The sequence below is a fragment of the Mastigoproctus giganteus genome, chromosome 14 (assembly GCF_048544385.1).
Source record: "Mastigoproctus giganteus isolate SK-2022 chromosome 14, ASM4854438v1, whole genome shotgun sequence".
In the NCBI taxonomy this organism is placed as follows: domain Eukaryota; kingdom Metazoa; phylum Arthropoda; class Arachnida; order Uropygi; family Thelyphonidae; genus Mastigoproctus; species Mastigoproctus giganteus.
Window position 1 is genome coordinate 33,434,479 of NC_143588.1, and position 25,318 is coordinate 33,459,796.

Sequence of the window (25,318 nt, forward strand, 5' to 3'; positions counted from 1 at the left end):
TAAGTAAATTATAATGACAAGTTTTGTTTAAGAGAATAAGATATATTACATAATACAACATAATTAAGATTCACACTTCGTTCCCATAGAAGAATTGCTATCATTAGTTTAACTTGACTAACTGCATTACAATAAAGTCCAGCCTCTTTGATACACAATAGTTGCATATAAAAGAGGATTTAATTCTATATCTGCATTACTAATAAAAAATATATAATCTCTGTTTATCCTGTTATTACTTAAATGCATTGTATTTCTTGTATCTAATAGAAGTAGGATAGCATTAAACTTCAACAACATTAACCTGAACATTATTCTGGTAGTGTTCTTCCTTGCCTTTTAAATGCTGAATTGAATTAGGCTTATGTAGCAAAGTTAGCTCCAAAAAATTAATATTAATAGTTGAAGCTTATCTTTGTTGCAGTTCTTGCTTTTGACCATTTTATTCCTTTCATTAAGAATAGCCAGCATGCATTCGATATTACTTAAATTTATTTCAACATTTCTTTTTAAACCTGTAGCGCTGAAAGCGAAATGTTAAAACAAAAACTCTGTTATGTACAAGTATTTAACATTCTTATTCTGTATTTTTATTCCTTATTTAAAAAAAAAAAAAGGAATAAAAATTCCTTATTTTTTTAATAAGGAATTTTTATTTCTTATTAAAAGAGTGCCTCAACCTTCATTTTCTCAGCAAGACATGCTAACAAATACGTGATATACAGAGAAAGAAAAGGCTTTATGCTAACAAATATGTGATATACAGAGAAAGAAAAGGCTTTATGCTAACAAATATGTGATATACAGAGAAAGAAAAGGCTTTATACTAACAAATATGTGATATACAGAGACAGAAAAGGCTTTATGCTAACAAATATGTGATATACAGAGAAAGTGAACTAACATTATATAAGATCTCCACTTTTAAATATCAGTAAAAAAATAAAATCATAAATTTCAATTGGTAAACATAAAAATTTGGAATAATAAAATCTTTAAGCTAAATATAAATGCTTAAAAATAAAACAAGAATACATTTGTTTCATGTAAATATATACTGTATATTTATATAAATAAATAAATAAATTTTATTTTAATGTGAATAAATACAGTAAATCTATACTGTATTTATTTATATGAAAATAACCAACTACAGTAAACCCCCACTATTTGCAGGGGTTACATTCCTGAGAAATGCCGTGAATACTGAAAATATGAATACTGAGTTATGGCTCCCGTAGTAATAAAAGGGTTCTGTTCCAAAGTATAAAATATATAAGAAAAAAAATTTGTCTAAAATTTGTCTTTGTATGTACCTTTAAAAAAAAAAAAAAAAGGAATAAAAATTCCTTATTTTTTTAATAAGGAATTTTTATTTCCTATTAAAAGAGTGCCTCAACCTTCATTTTCTCAGCAAGACATGCTAACAAATACGTGATATACAGAGATAATATGACTATGTACATAGACAGTACATAGTAAAATATAAGCATAAGTCATCGAAATGAAAATAAGAAACAATTTAATATTAAATGTAATATTTATTAGAAATTTCAAACAAATCTTTCAAACCAGTGCCTTTGCTAGCTAAAAAACTTATCCCCCCCCCCCAGTGCTATCACCAGTTTCTCTAAAGTGTTGATAAAGGTGTTTTGCCTTTTCACGAATGATAAGTGAACTTAACGGAATTTTATTTTTAGTTCGGTCTTTTATCCACAGATTTGAAGCTTTTTCGATTTTTTCTAATTTAACATCATGAGTTACAGAGCAAATTTTTGAAGAAATTAGTGCGTTTTCACGGACACTACGGTGGATTTTTTCTTCCGATTTCTTGATTGATTGATCGTACCGTTGACTCATTGATTTTATAATGTTTTGCCACTGACGAGACACTTCCACCATTAGAAATTTTGTCTAATAACTCAATTTTACTTGCTAATGTATCATCCTTTGATCTTTTCACAGTTCCCTTGTTATTTGTAGCCATATTTTTGTAGGGGTTAGAAAAGAACTTGTCCACAATAAAGTCACTTTCTTTTAACTGTTAACATGCTCGAAAAAGTCTGTTTACACTAACACACTGCAAAACGGTAGATTTTTCACTTTTGTAAGCATATCAATTTATAAATTGATAAATTTATTCAATTTATAAGCATTTAAAAGCAAACTCGAAACCTTCCACAACAAGAGCATAAGACATACTGAACAAGGATTAGCAGGAAATATCCACGCTCGCGATTTTGTCACCCCTCTCCCCCACCCACTGAGCACTGTTTTGACCATGAAAGATTTTAGCCACGCCCATGTTTTTTTATGGTGAAAAATGTTCATGTCGCTTTAAAATTCACATTTTTTTTTAGGTTTCATTTCATATTGAATCAGTGATTTAATACTATATGAATGGACTAACAATATGAATCAGACCCTCAGGGCTCAGTGCTGGTCCCTTTGTTTTTATGTTTATTGATGTAGGCATATCAAGTTTTATTGTCTAATTTTGCTATTGATGACAATAATCAGGGTATGCCACTCCAAGACCTGGATAAATTAGGCTGATGAGCGGAAAAGGGACAATTGAGGTTTAATTTTGTTATATGCAAGTTACTGCTTTTAGGTAACAACAATCACAGAATAGCATACTATTTGGATAATATCGAACTAAAGGTTTGGTATCACTGAAATGCAGATGAAAAAGATATCAAGGGAAGAAATGAAGGAGTCAGGCGTGAAGTTCTTTGAGCCATGCAGATAGGCTATTAGGGACAGCTCCTGTCAGTGATATACATTTTGCAGCAAGAACAAGGAAATGATTATTCCCATATATACAGGTTTGGAAGTCTCATTTTAATAGGTTTGTAGTTCTGTTGGAACTGGCACAGAGAAGAACAAAGAGACTAGTCAGAGTATAAAATGGTACCTACCAAGAAAGACCTTTGTTCTACAAATTGCAGCATCTAGAAAATAAATACTGCAGTTTGTAGAACACAGGTCTCCTTATACGTTTGTAGATGTACAAGGAGACCTGATTAAGGTGTTTAAAACTTTGAACATGTTGAGTAAATTGGTGGCATCCTTGTACTTTTGCATCTCATTGCATTCCATAATAACATACTATATGGGTAGTACTAAATAATATGTTAAGCTAATGGAGAATAGAAAAGATCCCAGGGGCAGTTGTGCAGTGTGAAATTCGCTGAGCATTGCAGGCAGGTTTCTAGGACAGCCCATGGTTCTGTCAACGATACAAGGATTTTGCCAGCAAAGACAAAGAGATGATTTTCTTGTTGTATAAGGCAGTGGTTAAGCTGTTTCGAATACAGCATATATAGGTTTCAAAGCTTCACTTTAGGAAGGATATAGATCTGTTGGAATGGGCACAGAAAAATTAACAAGGCCTGACGTAGCCGAGTGGTCAGGAGTGAGAGTGCATAGCACGCGTTCCTTGAGTGACCGAGGTTCAAGCCCGTGACTACTAAATATGATAAATATTTGTATTGACGATTTATTGTAAACTCTACTGACTTGGTTGTCAGAGTATAAACAGAATGTCAGAGTATAAACAGAACATGTGCCGGAGTATAAACAGAAAATTTATTTATTTAAAAGAGTGGCAAGATTAGTTGTGGACACGAAAAAGTGTATTACAAAGAAAGATTTGAGTTGTGTAAACTGCAGCATTTGAAAACTAGGCACCTGGAAGTTGACCTGATTGAAATATTTAAGACACTGAATGAATTGAGTAAATTAAGTGTTGGTGGCATCCTTACACTTTTTGAATGACACAGATGAGAGTGTAGAGGTTAGAGACATTTTAATATTCCTTTTTAAACACTATGCTGGGTGATGAACTGTTTGAAAGACAACTTGAAGAAAAATGATCTTTTCAATCAATTCTGTTGCTACTGAGTAATATTGTTTTTTAATTGTTGAATGTATTGCAAAAACATTGTCAGCATTATAATGATGTATTATATTAGTTGAGTAACTGTCAGGTTACTTATAAGTTGTTTTAGCACTCATAATTATCTTTATAGTTTTTTTTTTTTTTTTTTTTTGTTAAGCTAAATGAGTAAATATTTTCCATTCACTGTATAAGTAAAGTAAAGTGTTGAGATACAACAATTGATTACAGTATAAATAACCCTGTTTCCCTACTTTGATGCTATATATTGGTATCATTGTCATCATTAGACTAAAAGGTTAAAAGTAGCCGCAGGCAGAGGTGTAGGTGATTCTTGCACAACTTCTATTAGAATAAGCAGCGGCTTGGAGCGAGGAGTGTTGGGGATTTCAGGGACTGATGGCAGTCATCGAGAAACAGGTGGATATATGGGATGCGTTAGGGTAATTAATAATAAGAATAGTTACGTGAATACCAGTGCCAGAAGTATAGTAAATAAATCTGATGAATTTGAAGGGTTGGTCAAGACATCAAAGGCGGTTATTGTTGAAATAGCAGAGACGTAGTGTCACACAGATATAAGGAATGCAGAACTGGAATTTGGGGAGTACAATGTGTACAGAAAGGATAGGAAGGGAGGAGTTTATGCTGTTAATTAAGAAAAACATAAAAATCAAAAGAAGTGCATCCAGTTGATATAGATAAACAGTGCACTGTTCAGTCAGTTTGTGTGACATTAGCATTTGCATTAGTAGAGGCATATGATGCAAGAAAGCAAGCTTATACAGCATCAGATAAAAAAAAAAAAAAAAAAAATTTCACTTCACTCCTCCGTTCATTCGAAATACCTGTCCAGCTGAGCCTTAAATTTATTTAGGCTATCAACTTCCACGACAAGGGATGGAAATCTGTTCCACCAACCAACCACCCGCTGGCTAAAGGCAAATTTCCGCACATCTTTCCTACATCTGTCTTTCCTCTATTTGAATTTATGCCCTCTCAGGTGATTATTCTGAGCAAGAGGCAGAATCCCATCAGCATTGAGCATGCTCAAACCATTCAAGGCTTTATACACCTCTATCAAATCACCTCACTGGTGCCTAGTCTCCAGACACTGTAATTTGGAAAACTTAAGCCTTTCTTCGTAAGAGCAACCCTTTGTTCCATTCACTAATCTTGTTGCCCTTCTCTGTACTCGTTCCAGCAGCTCTACATCCTTCTTGAAATGAGCCCTCCAGACCTGCATACAGTACTCAAGGAGTGGCCTGACCATTGCCTTATACAAGGGAATAATCACCTCCTTATCCCTGCTATAAAAATTCCTGTATATCATTGACAAGACACCATGAGCTACTCTTGCAGCCATCTGCACTGCTCATAGAACTTCATATCTGCCTGCACAATTACTCCCAGGCCCTTTTCATTCTCTACCACTGTCAGTGTAGTACCACAGAGTTGATACGTTGCTCTGGGGTTGCTGTTTCCCATATGTAGTACTTAACATTTGTCAATGTTAAACTTCATTTGCCACCTCTCAGCCCATCTGCCCAACCTTTCCATATCCTGTTGCAGCAGCATAGCATCAGTAGTGTCCTTAACAACTCTGCCAACCTTTGTATCATCTACAAACTTGGACATTAAGCTTGATATACTATTATCAATATTATTTATAAATACAGAAAACAATAATGGACCCAACGCTGAACCCTGAGGGACTCCACTAATAACATTAGTCCACGATGAGCAGTGTCCATTGATTACCACTCTCTGTCTTCTCCTCCTCAACCACCCCTTTATCCATATCTGCAATTTGCCTCCAATGCCACACTGCTCCAATTTGTGCAGCAGTCTTCCATGTGCAACAGTATCAAAAGCCTTTCTAAGATCCAAGTATATAATATCAAAGTTATTCACTTCACCTAGTTCTTTTGTGACTGCATCATAGTATCCAATCAAATTGGTCAGGCAAGACTTCCCCTTAACAAAACCATGCTGTGTCTCCGAGCTATAACTGAAGTCTTGTCTAGATGATTCTGCAGTGCTTCTTTAACCAGTGCCTCCATTAATTTTCCTGAAACAGAAGTTAAACTCACAGGTCTATAATTACTTGTGTCAGCCTTTGATCCTCCTTTTTGAATTGGGGTCACATTTGCACATCTCCAGTCTATGGGTACCTCTCCTGAGTCCAAGGAGGCTCTCATAATTATGGCTCAGGGTTTGCTTACTTACTTTGCTGCTTCCTTTAATATAACTGGATAGATCCCATCCACCCCAGGTGCCTTTCTTGTGTTTATCTTCAACAGTTTCTCCTCCACTTTACTCTCAGTTATTACAAGGTTATCTAGCTTACTACCAGAGTTGAATACACCTCTGCATTAACCTCGCTGAATAACTCCTCATGTGTGAATGTTGATGCAAAATATTCATTTAGTTTTTTCGCTACCTGAGCAGGATCATCAACAGTTGAACCATCGATATCAAGTGGACCAATCTGATTCATCCCCTTCCTTCTAGAGTTTACATAAGTAAAGAACTCTTTGCTGTTTTTCTTTACATCCTTTGCCAAAGATTTCTCGTAATCTGCCTCCGCCTACCTAACCTCCTTTGTAACTTTGTTACAGACCAGCTTATATCTATCATAGGCTTCTCTGTCACATGTTCATTTATATGTATACCATGCATTTTTCTTCACTGCCATATGTCTCATTAGTTCATCTGACATCCATTTAGGCCTAAACCTTGAACAATATTTTTTAGTTGGTATGTAAAGCCTAGTAGCTTCCAAGATAAGTTCTTTGAATGCTTCCAATTTTGAATTTGCTGTTGGTAACATCATCAGTTGGTCCCACTGTATAGAAATTAAATACTGTCTCAGACCATCGTAGTCACCTTTATGAAAGCATTAACCATTCCTTTTATCCCTGATGGTAGTTACCTCTTTGAGTAAATCCAACTTCAGCACACTGTGATCACTGTCACTTAGTGGTTCCTTTAGCTGCAGATTCTTAATGCGTGAAGAATCACTATAGATAATCAGATCAAGAGTATTACTCCCTTTAATTGCCTCCCGAACATGTTGATGTAGAACACAATCATCCATTAAATCCACAAAAGCCTTGCTAGTGTGTGAGTGACCAACCCACAAATTCCAGTGAATATCTGGGAAATTAAAATCCTCCATTATAAGACTCTCTGATTTACTGGCCCACTCTATTTCCCTGTACAGTTTCTTATTATACTCATCAGAGTCATTAGGCCTATAGCACACTCCTACTCTCATTTTTGATCTCCCATTGCTTATGTCACACCAAACTGACTCGACACTGCAGTGTCCAGCGATGTCAACTGGCTTTACTTCCTTGGATTTTGTGTTTCTTAACTAATAGCATAACCCCTCCTCCCTTCCTATCCTGTCTATCCTTTCTGTAGATATTGTACTCCCCAAATTCCAGTTCTGCATTACTTATATATGTGTGACACCACATCTCTGATATCCCAACAATATCCGCCTTTGATGCTTTGAACAACACCTCAAATTCATCAAATTTATTTACCAAACTCTTAGCATTGGTGCACACGCAAGTATACATGCATCTGTTTCTATTCTTAGCTACCCTAACACAACCCATGTGTTTACTTGTGCAGAAATGTCTCCCAGCAGTCTCTGAAATATCCTGCATCTTGTTTTTCAGGCTTCTGCTCATTCCAATAGAAGCAATGCAAGAATCACTTTCACCTCTGCCAGTGGCTACTGTTAATCTATTATTCCTTGTATCCCCCCAAGCTAGCAGTTTTCCAACCCACCTAATACTGCGTCGATAGCATCAGCAAATATTCTTGCACGCTTTCTATTTAAGTGTATCCCATCTCTGTAGAAGCAGTCTCTCCTGTTAAGCACTGTGAAAGCAAAAATAAGAGTAGGAGTGTGTTATAGGCCTAATGACTTGAATGAGTACAGTGAACAATTGTACAGAGAAATAGAGAGGGCTAGTAAATCAGAATGTCTTATAATGGGGGATTGTAACTTCCCAGATATAGACTGGAACTTATGGGTTGGTCACTCGCACACTAGTAAGATTTTGTGGATTTATTGGATGATTGTTTTCTGGAGCAGCATATTCGAGAGGAAACCGGAGAGGGTAATACTCTTTATCTGGTTATCAGCAGTAATTATTCGTGCATTAAGAATTTGCAGATAAAGGAACCACTAGGTGGCAGTGATCACAGTGTACTGATGTGGGATTTACTTAAAGATATAATTGGGGGTAAAGGAAGGGGTTTTTGCTTCCGTGAAGGTGACTACAGTGGTCTCAGACAATTTTTAAATTCTGTACTGTGGGACCAACTGATGATGTTACCAACAGCAAATTTTAAGTGGGAAGCATTCAAAGAATTAATAGTGGAAGCTACTAAACGTTTCGCACTTATTAAGAAATATTGTTCAAGGTTTAGTCCTAAATCGTTGTCAAATGTACTAATGAGACTCGTGGCAGAGAAGAAAAATGCATGTAATGCATATAAATTATCAGGCAAAACAGAAGCCTATCATATATATAAGCTAGTCTGTAATCAAATCACAAAGGAGATTAGGCAGATTACGAGAAATCTTTGGCAAAGGATGCTAAGAAAAACAGCAAGGATTTCTTTACTTATATAAACTCTAAAAGTAAGGGGATGAATCTGATTGGTCCACTTGATATCAATGGTTCGACTGTTGATGATCCTGCTCAGAGAGCAAACAAACTGAATGAGTATTTTGCATCTACATTCACACGAGGAGTTATTAAGGTTTGAAAATGTCACAAGGTTATCAAATTGTAACAGGGTGCTTAATGATTTGTAATAACTGAGAACAAAGTGGAGGTGAGATTGTTGAAGTTAAACATAAGAAAGGCACCTGGGGTGGATGAGATCTATCCAGTTATATTAAAGGAGGCAGAAAAGGAAGTAAGCAAACCCTTAGCCATAATTATGATAGCGTCCTTGGACTCAGGGGAGGTTCCCACGAACTGGAGATGTGCAAATGTCTCTAATTAGGCCTACAAGGCTGGAACAATTCATATTGAACAATTAAACTTTACACCAGCCGGTATTCAAATAAACAAATTGCAATCCTGCAACTAAAACACTTTATTTACAATAAAATAAAATAAAATTAAATGAAATAAAATAAAATATATAGTAGTCTAAAACTGATGTGATTTAATTTACAATAAAATACAAAAAATATAAAATATATAAAATATGATGATAAAAGCGATAAAAACAGTTAATAAAATACCGTAACAACTGTGCAAAAAATATAAAATATGATAATAAAAGCAACAAAAAGTTAATAAAATACTGTAACAACTGCTTGGTTGTTACGGTATTTTATTAACTGTTTTTATCGCTTTTATCATCATATTTTATATATTTTATATTTTTTGTATTTTATTGTAAATTAAATCACATCAGTTTTAGACTACTATATATTTTATTTTATTTCATTTAATTTCATTTTATATGCTCGTATTTTATTTTATTTTATTGTAAATAAAGTGTTTTAGTTGCAGAATTGGAATTTGTTTATTTGAATACCGGCTGGTGTAAAGTTTAATTGTTCAAGACGTGCAAATGTATCACCAATTCACAAAGGAAGATCGAAGGATAGTAGTAGTAGTGGCATGTGATGCAAGAAAGCAAGTGTATGAGCTTAAGCAGCATCAGCAAAAAAAAAAAAAAAAATCACACCATTCCCTCCAAATGCCTGTCCAGTTCCTCCTTAAATTTATTCAACCTATCAACGTCCACAACGACAGATGGGTGACACGAGTAATTACACACCAGGTAGTTTGAATTCTGTTCCGGTTAAAATAATGGAGTCACTGGTTAAAGATGCATTGCAGGATCATCTAGAGAAGACTGCAGCAGTAATTCAGACACAGCATGAGTTTGTTAAGGGAAAGTCTTGTCTGACAAATTTGATTGGTTATTATGATGTGGTTACAAAGGAACTGGATACAAAACATAATTTTGATATCATGTACTTGGATTTCAGTAAAGCTTTTGACACTGTTGTGCATGGAAGACTACTGTACAAATTGGAGCAGAATGGTATTAAGGGTAAGTTGCTACAATGGATAAAGGATGGTTGAGTGGGAGAAGACAGAGGGTGGTAATCAATGGGTGTTGCTCTTCGTGGACTAATGTTATTAGTGGAATCCCACAGGGTTTTGTGTTGGGTCCACTGTTGTTTTGTATATTTATCAATGATATTGATGAAGGTATATCAGGCTTAGTATCGAAGTTTGCAGATGATACAAAGGTTACCAGGGTTGTTAATGAAAATAATGGCAGTGTGTTACTGCAACAGGATCTAGAAAATTTGGGCAGATGGGGTGAGAAGTGGCAACTGAAGTTTAACATTGAAAAATGCAAAGTACTATATATGAGTAGAAGTAACCCCAGAGAAATGTACCAACTGTGTGGTACTACACTTAAGGTGGTAGAAAATGAAAAAGACCTGGGAGTAATTGTGCAGTCAGATATGAAGTTTTCTGAACAATGCAGACAGGTGCCAGGGCAGGTCATGGGGTGTTGTCAATGATATACAGGAATTTTGCTAGCAGGGAAAAGGAGGTGATTGTCCCTCTGTATAAGGCAGTTGTCAGGCCACACCTTGAGTACTGCGTGTAGTTCTGGAGGCCTCATTTTAGGAAGGATGTAGATGAGAAGGGCAACAAGATTGGTGAGGGGAATGAAGGGGTCCTCTTACCAGGAGCTTAAGTTCTGGAAATTGCAGCAGCTGGAGACTAGGCATCTGCGTGGTGATCTGATTGAGGTGTATAAGGCCTTGAATGGGTTGAGCATGCTGAATTCTGATGGGATTCTTCCACTTGTTCAGATTACGAAGCCAAGGGGGCATAAATTGAAATTGAGGAAGGACAGATGTAGAATAGATGTGCAGAAAAATGCCTTTAGCCAGTGGGTGGTTAATTGCTGGAACAAACTTCCATCTGTCGTGGAAGTTGATAGTTTAAATAAATTTAATGAGGAACTGAACAAACATTTAGAGGGGATTGTTTTGTAATTTTTTTTTTTTAGCTGATGCTGCTTAAGCTTATACACTTGCTTTCTTGCATCCCATGCCACTACTAGCACTATTATTAGGGGGAAAAAAAAAAGAATGAATGACTGAAAAACTTTTAGAAAAAAATTTTTAGAGCAACCATCACCCTCAGTGAGCGATCAGAGAGAAAACAGAATAACCAATTACTAAAAACAGTTGGCAAACCATAAGATGGAAGCAGAATTGGAATTTGGGGGAGTACAATGCGTACAGGAAGGATAGACAGGATATGAAGGGAAGAGGAGTTATGCTGTTAGTTAAGAAACACATAAAATCTAAGGAAGTGCATCCAATTTATGTTGGTGGACAATGCAGTGTTGATTCTGTTTGGGGTGAAATAAGCACTGGCAAAGGAAAAATTAGAATAGGTGTGTGTGTGTGTGTGTGTGTGTGTGTGTGTGTGTGTGTGTGTGTGTGTGTGTGTGTGTGTGTGTGTGTGTGTGTGTTATAGGCCTAATCGATCTCATGAGTATAATGAGCAATTGTGCAGAGAAATAGAGTGGGTAAATCAGAATGTCTTATAATGGGGAATTTTAACTTTCCAGATATTCACTGGAACTTGTGGATTCGTCACTCGCACTAACAAGACTTGTGGATTTATTGGATGACTGTTTTCTACAGAGACATCTTTGAGAGGCAACCAGAGGGAGTAATACTCTTGATCTGATTATCAGCAGTGACTGTTCATGCATTAAGAATCTACAGATAAAGGAGCCACTGGGTGACAGTGATCACAATATACTGATGTGGGAATTACTTAAAAATGTAACTACCATCAAGGCTAAAGTGAAGGACTTTTGCTTTCGTAAAGGTGACTACAGTGGTCTGAAACAGTTCTTAAATTCTGTACAACAGGATGAACTGATGATGTTACCAATGTTCAGTTCTAAATGGGAAGTCATCAGGACTTAATTTTGGAGGCTACTAGGCTTTTCATTCCAACTAAGAAATACTGTTCAAGGTTTAGGCAGAAATGAATGTCAGATGAATTAATGAGGCTCGTGGCAGAGAAGAAGAAGAATGTATGGGATGCATATAAAGTATCAAGTGACATAGAAGCCTATGGCAGGTATAAAGTAGTCTGTAATCAAGTCGCAAAGGAGGTTAGGCAGGCGAAGGCAGAATATGAGAAATCTTTGGTAAAGGATGCAAAGAAAAACAGCAAAGAGTTCTTTACTTATGTGAACTCTAGAAGGAAAGGGATGAATCGGATTGGACCACTTAACATAGATTTAATTGACTATTGATGATCATGCTCGGGTATCTGATATACTGAATGAGTATTTTACATCTACATTCACACATGAGGAGTTATTCAATGAGGGGAATGCCAGAGGTTTATCAAACTCTAACAGGGAGCTAAGTGATTTTGTAAAAACTGAGAGCAAAGTGGAGGAGAAATCGTTGACGTTAAACATAAGGAAGGCACCTTTGGTGGATGGGATCTATCCAGTTATATTAAAGGAGGTAGCAAAGGAAGTAAGCAAACCCTTAGCCGTAATTATGAGAGCTTCCTTGGACTCAGGAAAGGTCACCATGGACTGGAGGTGTGCAAATGTATCACCAATTCACAAAGGGGGTTCAAAAGGTGATACGAGTTAACTACAGACCTGTTTGTTTAACTTGTATTCCTGGGAAAATAATGGAATCACTGGTTAAAAATCATTGCAGGATCATCTAGACAAGGCTGCAGTAATAGTTAAGACACAGCATGGGTTTGTTAAAGGGAGGTCTTGTCTGACCAATTTGATCGGATACTATGATGCGGTCACAAAGTAACTGAATGCCAAAAATAATTTTGATATCATATACTTGGATTTCAAGAAAGCTTTTGATACTGTTGCACATGGATGACTGCTCTACAAATTGGAGAGGTATGGCATTAAGGGTAAGTTGCTACAATGGATAAAGGGACGGTTGAGTGGGAGACAACAGAGAGTGGTTATCAATGGACACTACTGTTCATGGACAAATGTTAGTGGGGTTCCCCTGGATTCGATGTTGGGCCCATTGTTGTTTTATATATTTATCAATGATATTGATGAATGTATATCAGGTTTATCATGTTATTAGGTATATCATGTCCAAGTTTGCAGATGATACAAAGGTTGGCAGGGTTGTTAACGATAGTAAAGACAGTATGCTACTCCAACTGGATCTAGATAAGTTGGGAAAATGGGCTAAGAATTTAACATTGACAAATGCAAAGTACTGCATATGGGTAGCGATAACCAAATAGAAACATACCAACTCTGTAGTACTACACTGAGAGTTGTGGAAAGTGAAAAAGATCTGGGGATAATTGTGCAGTCAAATATGAAGTTCGCTGAGCAATGCAGAAGGGCTGCCTGCACAGGTCATAGAGTCTTGTCAATGATATATAGGAATTTTGCTAGCAGGGACAAGGAGGTGATTATGCCGTTATACAAGGCGCTGGTCAGTCTGCACCTAGAGCACTGTGTACAGGTCTGGAGGCCTCATTTTAGGAAGGATGTGGAGTTTCTAGAACGAGTACAAAGAAGGGCAACAATATTTAGAGGGGAACAAAGGGGTGCTCTTAACAAGAAACGCTTGAGTTCTGCAAATTGCAAGATCTGGAGAGTAAGCACCTGCGAGGTGATCTGATTGAGGTGTATAAGGCCTTGAATGGGTTGATCAAGCTGAATGCTGATGGGATTGTTCCTCTTGCTCAGACTAAGAACCTGAGGGGACACAGTTTCGAACTGAGGAAAGATAGTTGTAGAATAGATGTGCTGAAATTTGCATTTAGCCAGCGGGTAGTTTATTGGTGGAACAGGCTTCCATCTTTTGTTTTGGAGGCTAATAGCCTAAATAAAGCTAAATAAATTTAAGGCTGAGCTGGACAGGCATTTGGAACAAATGGAGGGGTGAAATGGGGGTGGTTTTTTTTTTTTTTTTTTTTTGGCTGATGCTGCATAAGCTTGCTTTCTTGCATTGTATGCCTCTACTAATGCTGATGCAGCTAATGTAGCTAATGGTTTCTGCTTAGTAAATGTGCAGTTACATTTCTGTATGGTTTTTCAGTTAGGTTAAGGTGTTTTAAATCATATTTGAACACATTACTCAAACAACAAGCAATTATTGAGTTTCTGACTGCTGAAAATGTATTCATTGATGGTTACTAGTCATATATAAGGATAAAGCTATTGATATTATCACTGTTCATCAGTTGTTTTATAAGTTAAAGGTAGTTTGAAGTTGGTAAACCTGTTTTCAATGATCAAAATTGAAGTGGATGACCAGTAATGTTGAATAACAAAACACATAAACAAAAAAGCAGATGAACTTGTTTTTCGTGGTGGTGGTGGTGGTGGTTTTCAGATGAAATAATCAGATATTACTAAAACTTTAGCAATTTCTAAAGAATGTGCTCCGGATATTCTTTAGAAATCACACATATTTTGAAAGATATGTGCCAAATAGGTCCCCAAGAGGTTTATGGAAGAAATGAAAAGACAAGCAGAAGTCAATCAACCACCCACTTTTGTCTCCATTTGGAATGCAAGCAGGTTGCATTTTCAGTGAGTTATTGTGACTTGAGATGAAACACAGGTTATCCACTATGATCCACAAAAGGAGATAGTCCAAGGAATTTCACTATCGGCACCTTCATAGCCAGGTGGGCAGGAGCAGCAGTGCATAACACACGCTTCTTGATTAGACCGGGGTTCGAGCTCGTGCCCACCAAATATGGAGGATGCAGAAAGGTCAGGGAATGACCACCGCATATCCCCAGAGCAATGTGGCCTTAGTTGCTAATGCTCCTAAAAACCAAATAACAACAACATTTCACCATAAGACAATTCTGTATCCAAAAAAATTCAGTAAGTATTATCTACACCAGATTTTTGAGAAGAGGACTCGCAGTCAGTTCAGTTCAATATATCAAGGTGCTGAACAAGCTCAAAGATGAAGAAGGCCCCGGGATTATAGTAATGTTGCTTCAATATGACAGTACATGACCTCACTGGCAGCAGTAAAATTGGCAAGAGTTTTATTGCTGGGATTTGAAGTTGCTCTGTATCCCCCCCCCCTATAGTTCAGGTTGAGCACATGTAACTGTTTATTTATTTTTTTTTCCCTCTTACAAAGCTTGAAGGACACTTTCAGGGCAACTGATATGACCAACAGAAGTTAAAGCAGCTGCAAGGAGATAGCTGGCCTCTCATCTGAAAGAATTTTACTCAAATGGCATCCACAAATTCATTATAAGCATTGGAAAAAATATATTGAGTTAGGTGAGACATATATAGAAAAATTATACATTAAATTAAAGCTTTTTTTTTATTATCAAGGAAGTTTTTTCTCTTTAATTTATCTCTAAGTGTCCTTTAGAAATTCTGTTGTACAAGGCATTACTCAGCCCACTCTAAAAAGTCATATGATTATTATTATTATATTTCATACCACTCGTTTTATTTAATATCACTTACTATGTTTGAATGTATGATTATTATTGTTATTAGTAGTAGCAATACTCAAAAATTGCAAGGAAGCAAGTCATACAGTACAAGCCAATAAAAAACCAACAACAAACCCAACAAGCAAGATCATACAGCAACAGCAGAAAAAAAAAAAAAAAAAAAAAAACCAACAGCACTGCCCACTTCATCTGTCCAGCCCATCTAATAATAAGTCTAATTCTTCCTTAAATTTATTCAGAATACCCACTTCCACAATATCAGATGGTAGTTTTGTTCAAACAGTCAGTTACTCTCTGGCCGAATGCAAATTTTCACATATCTATCCTACAGTCATTCTTTTCCAGTTTAAATTTATACCTCCCCTTGTGTGTACATTGTCAGAAAGAATTCAATTGCTATCATCAAGTTTACTCTATCCATTAAACTCTTCAGTCAGGTCTCTTCACAACTTGCCTAGTTTTCAAGTGCTGCAATTTACAGAACCAAAGTCTTTTGTGGTAAGAGTCCTTTATGTTCTTGATATTAATCTGGTTTCTCTTCTCTTCTCTGCACCCATTCCAAGGTTATACACATCATTCTTAAAATGAAGTTTCTAGCTCTGTTTGTAGTATTCAAGGTGTGGCCTAACCATTGCCTTACACCATGGGATAATCATTTTTTTATCCCTGCTGGCAAAGTTCATATATATCATTGACAGAACTCCATGAACTGTTCTGGTAGCCTGCCTACACTGCTCAGAGAAATTCATGTTGGACTTCAAATTATCCCTAGATGTCTTTAGTTCTCCACTACCTTGAGTGATACCTAATTTTTATCTTATTCTGGAATTACTGTTCCCATTCACAGTATCAGTGTATTTACCAATGCTAAACATCAGTTGCCACGTTTCAGCTCATCTACCTAATTTATCTATGTCTTGTTGCAGTAGTAGGCCTTGATTCTTATCATTAACCATCTGCCATACTTTGTATCATCTGCAAACTTAGACAAAAAATTTGGTTTATAAATACTGAAAACAGTAAAAGGGCCTGAACCCTGAGGGACTTCACTAAAAAGATTACTCCAAGATGAGCAAGGCCTCTTTGACAATCACCCTCTGTCTTCTACCAATGAAAGCCACTTTATCCATAGCAGTAACTTGTTCCCTAATACCCCTAATACACTGTTCTAACTTGTACAATGGTCTTCATGTGGAATAGTGTCAAAAGCTTTACTGACATCTAAGTTTATGTTGAAATTATTTTTTGCAACCTTTTGCCTCGTTATTGGATCATAGTAACTAATCAGATTGGTTAGACTATATCTTCTTTTAAAAACTCATGCTATGATTTCCATATAATTGCATTCATGTAAAGATGATTCTTTAATATTTATTTAGCCACTGACTCTATTATTTTCCCTGGAACAGAAGTTGAGCTTATAGGTCTATAAATACCTATATTGCCTTTTGATCCCCTTTTGTGAATAGGAAATTTATTTGCACATCTCCAGTCTATAGGAACCTCCCCAATCCAAGGATGCTCTTATAATTATGGCCAAGTGTTTGCTTACCCCATCTTTTGCTTCTTTTAATATAATTGAATAAATCCTATCATCCCTAGGTGCCATATTTACTTTTAGCTTCATTAATTACCCTATAAATATAGAAATATTAAACTGCAGATGAATGAGCCAAGAACTTTAGCAAATTTGTGTTTTTGAAAATGTAAATTGTTTTATAATCACTGTGTAATATATGCTATTTTCCTCATCATTTTCAATTCAGAAAGTGCATTTTCAAGTTTTCAGTTTGATTCTGTCATTGGCCTGCTGAGATTTAAAGATTATTTAATTCTTTATGTTATAATTTTGTTTTCTAGAAGCTTAGTGTTCCTGAAGGACTAAGTCCTACAAACAGTGCAGTTAGGGGTTGGATCATTTCTCCCTTAGGTCTTCAGCAGAATATTCTTGTTTGGCATGCATTTGCAGCATCAGTTGGCTCATTATTGATATTCATTTTACTCTTCCTAGAAGTAGAGATTTGTGAGTATGTATGATTGAAATATTTACTTTGCTATTATCTGCTATTTTTATGTTGAATTGTTTTAGTGATTTTTTTCACTATTAAAATATAAATAAAAATGTGATAAAATTATATTTTTAAGAAATACAGATTTTCAAATTCCTTAGAAAAGAAAAGAAGCTTAATTTCTGAAATCATTTTTTTTTTTTTTTTTGTAATAAACAGTATACATCAAACATTTCATTTAATGTGTACCAGTTGTTAACTCACTCAGTTTTGATCTTAGAAAACGTTATTCGGGGAACTCTTATACTATATTTTTCTTTAACTTTCAAGTTATCTAGTCAAAATCAAAACAAAGCTTAGAGATACAATTTTGCAAGCTGATTTTAAAGTTTGTTTAATTAGTTGCTCTTCTTCTCAATGAGAAAGTTGTTCCATATCATATGTTGCCTAAAACAAGAACAATTTAATTTCAAATCCCCCTTTAAACCTGATTTATTATGTAAAAAGGAATTGTCTTCTATCAATGACAACCATGTTCAGTTTGTCAGTAAAGCTATTTTTAAGGATGAAGGATTCTAACATACAGAGAGAACTTGCTTTTACATCTTGTAGGAATAATGAGAAGATATAAACTTAAATTAAAAAAAGGATGCATGCAAATTAGTTGTGTGAAAATTTTCTTTCAATTAGGGAGTGATTGACTTTTTTGAACAAACTTCCATATGATGTTGTGGAAGTAGGCAGTTTAAATAAATTTATCAAAGAACTAGACAGATTATTTCCTCTAATAATCTGTCTAGATGGATAAATAAGGTGGGTAGGTTTTTTAGGGGGAGGGGGATAATCTTGCTTTGTTGCATCATTTTTCACTACTAATGCTAATACTAATATTCAGTAATTAATGATTTATGTTGTAATTATTCAGATCCATTAATTAAGTGTAAGCAACAACAGTAATGCATAGATAATGAAATTCTGTACTTATTAAGTACAGAGTTTCAAGTTTGGAGATTTGAAGATACGCTATCACATTTCACCATCGCTGTTTATTTTTAAATAGTGATGGTGGAAAATTTTTGAATTGGTAAAAAAAAAAAGCAATTGAACAGATATATTCTGAAGACAGAAATTATAAAATCTTACATGTTCACTTATCTTGTTTTTTATGGGATATCTTGAAGTTCAGGAAATATCGCAAAAGTAGCCTGTGCATTAAATTTTTCTAAAATCAAAACTAATCAAGTTAACAGCTGGTGCATATTAAATAAAACACAGTATAATTTAAACTTACTCTATGTTTTGTTGAGTTATGTTTTACCTCATATTTAAATATTATAAATATAAATTTGAGCTTTATAACAACATGTTTAGCTTTTTAATTTGCATAACATTTTTTGATTATTTTATCCAAATAATTTTTATCAGACCTCAATAAGTATCAACCACATTGTCCTTGTAAGTCTTCTGTGACAGTATAGGGAATTTTCTACTTGTTACTCATTTGGAGAGCTCTGGGTTCAGATCTTATCAGAGGATTTATTAAAGGTGCCTTTGATCTCAGGCAAGAGTTTTTCACCCATGAGTCTTTCAGTCCCAAAATCTGCAAATAGTACTGACTTTTACATCAAAACAATCAGCTTTCTAAAAAAAAAAAAAAAAAAAATCCTAAAACTATCAAGCCCTAGGAGGTAATACAGTATCTAGAAACACTATTCTTAGGCCTATGTTCGAGTCCTTTTAGATAGGAGGAATTATTTATTTTTTATTTTATTTTTTTATATTTTGACTAGGTTAATCAGGCCAGATTGTATGGTTTTAATTCTTAGAAACTAGTACAGGTCGACCATCACTAATCGGGCAGCATTGGGACCTGTGGGGTGCTGGATTAGTGAGTTTGCCAGATCACTGGTGGTTATTTTAGCACATACATTTTATCCAATAGCTAACCACCTCGTTCTGCCTTTAACACATTAACTGCCAAGCTAGTTTAAGAAAAAAATTCCCCAGAGGCCAAAAAATATTTAGGAAATAATTTGATTAGTAATTCTAAAATAAATATTGTAATGTCAGGGTTGTCGTTTTTTCGCTTAAAATATATATTAAAAAAAGTATTTTTTTATGTCACATATATGTGGTCAACGTGGCTACATATGTTGGTTACTTTATTTCTTGAGAAACTGTGTCAGCCACATATGTGTGATGCTATTACGGCATACATATGAAAGTCATTTGTGATTAGTTCATTGCAAGCGCTGCAATAAAACTAATTACGATAAAATAAACTCTCAAACATCGCAATAAGTTTGTCAGTATTGTGAGAGATTTTGTGAAAAAATTTTGTGATCGTTAGTGCGCTGTATTATCCATTATATTGTGTGGTGTTTTTCCGCAAGTTTGCATAAGTGTGTTGTAAAAAAAAAAAAAAATCAAAAAAGGAATGGCCAAAAGAAAATTACTAAGATAAGAGGAACTGAGAAAAATTGCTGAAATTTACAATTAAGCAGAGTTAAACTTCTCACAAACACACCGCTGTCGAGTTTTTTCAGAAGTTCAACGTTATCTGTTACGGACAATGTACGATGTTTGCGCTTTACACCACGAGAGGCACTTCCTTTATGCATTGGAACCATGGCTGGAGCTAAAGGTGAGCAGGTTATAATAATGAATGCAGAAAAACAAGTGGGAATGGCTTGCCAGTGTTTATGAGTTCGCGCCGACAGTTGATGCTGCAACCAATGTCACCAAAACAGTAGCAGTAGGTCGGTGCGCCGACCCAGGAAATTTGAAATTACGTTCGCAGAAATTATGTCCAAATTAGTAGTGGAACCAGATTACCGGTGGCCAGATTAGTGATGGTCGACCTGTATTTCATTTAGCAGAGCAGACAAATTGACCGTGGAATATATGAAATACTCACAATCTTAGTGACTACTTAAAAATTATGATGATTTAGCATGATTTTTTAACTTCTGAACTCCTCTTCCTGTAATACTCCAGATCTTGGGTACAAGTCCATATTTCGACTAACGGTCAGAAACAATGCAGTGATTGACAGCTGCCACTCACTGCTTTCCATGCCCACGTGTAACACGCCAAAGTCACGTGATATCGTAATACATCAAAGCCTAAATGAACATAAAGGGAAACTACAATGCGTTATTAAAATAAGTAAAAATAATTATAAGTTTTGAAAAATAAGTCCGTTTTTTAATTAAATATCTTCCGAAGTTTCGTAAAAACATAATCTTTGGTTTAAATATCTTTTACAGCTGTTTTTTTGAATAGGGATCTCTTTTTTTTCACTATAAAACAGTGGTGAGGAAGGGAATTAAAAGCCTAACTAAGATTCCAGTTAGCAAGGGTCGGGCATAATCTTTGGTTAGAATATCCATTACCGCTGTTTTTAAATAGGGAAGTCATTTTCCACTATAAAAACAGAGGTAAGGAGGGGAATAAACACCCTAACTAAGACTACAGATAGCGAGGGCTGGGCATAATCTTTGGATAGAATATCCGTTACCACTGTTTTTAAATAGGGAACTCATTTCCCCAAAAAAGCAGTGGTATGGTGGGGGATAAAAACCCTAATTAAAACTGCAGATAGCGAGGGCTGGGCATTTTTTTGATTGTTTTTAATTTTTAATAATTGTTTTTAAATAGGGAACTCGTTTTACACTACAAAAACCGCAGTATGGTGGGGGATAAATACCTTAACCAAAACTGCAGATAGTGAGGGCTGGGCATAATCTTGGAATAGAATATCCATTACCACTGTTTTTGGTCCTTGAGGTTGTCACAGACATTCTATCAGATATGCAAGACAAGCTGTACTTGCTACCTGCGGATCTAAAACGCCGATGGAACTGATATTCGAGTAACACTCAAGTCAAGTGGACCAAATTTCGGCGAAGTCCGGACGGTCTGTGACAGCCAAATCCTCTGCTTGCACCTTCACGATGGTGGGACTGTTAGTAATCCTGGGTATAACCTCCATGCACAAGTACATTGTGGGTGACCACACAGGTGTGAACCAACGTAAGCAGGGGTTGGGGTGTGGCGCCCACACCACATGGAGGAACGCTGCCCCTCTATGTTACCAGGCAGTACTAGGTGGTAGATGACTCTCTCGTGCAATACCACCACTTTGCTTATTGGAGGCTTGAATTGGTGGAACCCACATTTAGTCTCCACAGCTAAGTTCCGGTCAACCCTTCCCTATCTCTTCCATCATGCAGTATGATTGATGACTTTTGAGGTTATGATGAACGGCGTGGCGAGATCCAATATTCCTTACATTTCGAGGATACAGCTCTAAAACGGTGTTCGCAGCCGGCCGCTAGTTAGTACACTGGAACGAACCTATTGGTAACTCTCTAGGAGGCTTCCGGATCAGCTAGTGTATACCTCTTGCTACCTCTACTCTGCCAGATAGTGACTGGAGGGAGTCCGAGTCGTGTATATGCGGGGAGCATTGTCGAGGCCACGTTATGTCAAGGATCTGGGTATATTCTTACCATGTGTATGCCATATCCAAAAATTTCATTACTTCATACAGCATGTCCCACCCACTTTTTCTTACTATTGAATAAACCATGACTTGTCAAACTAATAGAGCAAGCTTATCTGCGAAAAGATCTAAACCTCCCAAGCATTTCCTAATTCATTTCACAAATATACGTGGTCTCAATTCTAATCTCAATGATGTCCATTTCCACTTGCAGTCTGCCAAACCCCATGTACTTTTTCTGACAGAATCTCAGTTATCGGTTGATCCAACTACTGCTCATCTCAGATGTCCAAATTATTCGCTGTATGATTCCTTTCGCCTCAAAGGTGGTACTTGTGCATATGTCCGTTCTGATATTCCCTGTCAGAGACTTGGCAATTTGAAATCTCCTCTCTTTGATCTTCTCTAGCTTAAAATCTCTCTACCTCATTGTGTCAAATTCATCTGTTGTCTCTACCGTTCTCCCAACTCCACTAATCACTTGGAGCTCTTTGACTTCCTCTCTTTGCAACTTGACTTTCTCCAGTCCAACTTTCCTAACAGCGAGGTAATTTTCCTTGGCGATTTTATTGTTCACAACTCCAGCTGGCTTCCGTTTTCTAGTCACACCGACCCAGCAGGTCGAGATGCTGAGGCTTTTCAGTTACTAATGACCTTGCACAGATTTTTCATTTACCTACAAGAATACCAGATAATCCTAATCATACAGCCAATACACTTGATCTTTTTCTCACAAACAACCCTTCTAAGTACACGGTCGAAGTGAGAGGTCCTTTAGGCACTTCAGATCACAACTTGGTGATTGTCTCTTCTCCAATGGAACCTTTATCTCATGGCTATTCCCAACCTCGTGTTGTTTGGCATTACAAGAATGCAAAATGGGATGACCTGCGAGACTTCTTTTCTTCTTTTCCTTGGTCGGATTACTCTTTCAAAACTTCTGATGTCAACGTTTGCTCAGATCGTGTCAGTGAAATTATTCTTGCAGGAATGGAATCCTTTATCCCACACTCCACTTTAAAATCTCGTATTTTATCTAAACCTTCGTTTTCCAATTAATCAGTCCAAACTAGAGTGTGAACAGGCTAAGAGTCGAAAACTTGCTTCTTGCCCTAATGGTAGCCGAGCATTCTGGTCTCTTGCCAAACCTATTGGCCGCAACTTTTGCCCATCTCTGCTCCCACCTCTGTCCAAACCAAATGGTTCTATTGTCACTTAAGCCAAGGATAAAGCTGACCTGCTAGCATCCCATTTTTCTTCCAGCTCATGTATTGATGAACTTGGTAAAACACCTCCCACCATTCCCAACACGCTCCATTCAATGCCTCCTGTGGTGTTCCTTCAAAAGGATATCAAAAGGATTTTGATGAATCTTGATGCTAAGAAAGCTCCTGGTCCTGATGGTATTCCTCCACTTGTTCTCAAAACCTGTGCTCCTGAACTTCCTCCTATTCTTTGCCGCCTTTTTTTCACTCTCTTATTTCAAAGGTGTTTTTCCTTCTGCTTGAAAATTTGCTCATATCTAGCCTGTCCCTAAAAAGGGTGACAAATCCCTCCCATCCAATTATCGTCCCATTGCTATTACTTCTACTCGTTCTAAAATGGAGAAATCAATTAACTGCCAACTCTTAAACTACCTAGAAACCTACCGTCTGATCAACGATCGCCAGTATGAATTCCTTCAGTGTCGATCCACTGGTGATATTCTGGCTTATGTTACCCATTTGTGGACTAATTCAGTGGAAAGGTTCGGTGAAACACAAGTAGTTGCTCTTGACATCTCGAAGGCTTTTGATCGTGTTTGGCATAAAGGCCTTCTAAACAAGCTTCCATCTTATGGTTTGCCAACTGTTTTTAGTAATTGGTTATCCAGTTTTCTCTCTGATCGCTCACTGAGGGTGATGGTAGATGGCTCTCTGTCTTCTAACTTCTCCACCAATGCTGGTGTCCCCCAAGGTTCAGTTCTTTCCCGCACTCTTTTCCTCTTGTATATTAATGACCTTCTTCCATTGACTGGATTGTTGTTGTTGTTGTTTGGTTTTTTTTTAGGAGCATTAGCAACTAAGGCCATATTGCTCCAGGATATGCGGTGGTCATTCCTTAACCTTTCCGCATCCTCCGTATTTGGTGGTGACGGGCTCGAACCCCGGTCTAATCAAGAAGCGTGTGCTACGCACTGCTGCTCCTTCCCACCTGGCTACGGAGGCGCCCCATTGACTGGAAATCCTATCCATAGTTTTGCTGATAATAGCACATTGCATTCCACTTTCCATTTTGAGAAACCATGTCCTGTTCAATCAGCTTCAACTTCTCGAAAATTGGCTACCAATTCCTTAAATGCCTATCTTCAGGTAATTCTCCAGTGGGGCAAAGACAACTTAGTTGATTTCAACCCTTCTAAAACTCAATCTTGTCTTATATCTCGCAAAAAGGATTCTTCTGCTCCTATGCTTATCTTTAGTGACACTACGGTTTAGGGGGCAAAATGATATATCTCCTTTGGGGATTACCATGACTTCTAATCTCTCTTGGCACAAGCACATTAAAAATATTGCTTCCTCTGCATCTAAAAAACTTGGTTTTCTCTTTCGCTCTCGGCGTTACTTTTCTTCCAAACAGCTGCTCACTCTGTATAAATCGCAAATCCACTTTGCCATGGAATATTGTTCCCACATCTGGGGTGGTGCCCCCAAAACCTCTCTCAGGATTCTAGATTCCATTCAGAAGAGGGCAGTTAGATTAATTAATGATTCATCTCTAACAGAGTGTCTCCACTCCGTACTGTTTCTGCTGCATGCCTCTTCTACAGATACTTCCATGGGCACTGTTCTTCTGAATTGGCTTCTATAATTCCCGCTCTCTCTTTCAAAACAGTCTGAACATGTGCTGCCACCAGCCAACTTTTCATCTTCCTCATTTATTCATTCAACTGCCGTTTTCTGGAACAACCTTCCTTCATACGTATTTCCTGAATATTACAATCTACAGAAGTTCAAGTCCAATGTCAACAAATATCTTCTTTCGTCTTCTCATCCTGTAACCCAATCACGGTACTAAGTACTATAGGTTCTAATACCTCTCGTGTTTGGGGTTCACATAAAAAAAAAAAAAAAATAGTGGACTCCCTTTCCACTACAAAAACAGCTCTATGGTGGGGGGGTAAACGCAACATTCACATTTCACATTCACATTTCGCATTCACTCGTTCCTTTGGGACTAAACAAGGAATAAAAACAACTAAAAGGGAAAATAACACGTGACGGCAGTAGAGCACATGGCAGCAGAGAGTAATATGCATAAATGGCACAATAACGAAAGCATTAAACACCTAACATGACAAGCAAAA

The 25,318-nt window shown here is 36.6% G+C and overlaps 1 protein-coding gene across 1 annotated transcript in view; it reads left to right on the forward strand.

Annotated features, from left to right (window-relative positions):
* Nucleotides 1–25,318, forward strand: part of LOC150075056 (band 3 anion transport protein-like) — a 934,629-nt gene that overhangs the window by 810,000 nt on the left and 99,311 nt on the right. The window contains exon 22 of the mRNA XM_090388866.1: nt 17,317–17,483. Within this exon, the coding sequence (XP_090244992.1) occupies nt 17,317–17,483 (167 nt within the window). The remainder of the gene's footprint in view (nt 1–17,316; nt 17,484–25,318) is intronic.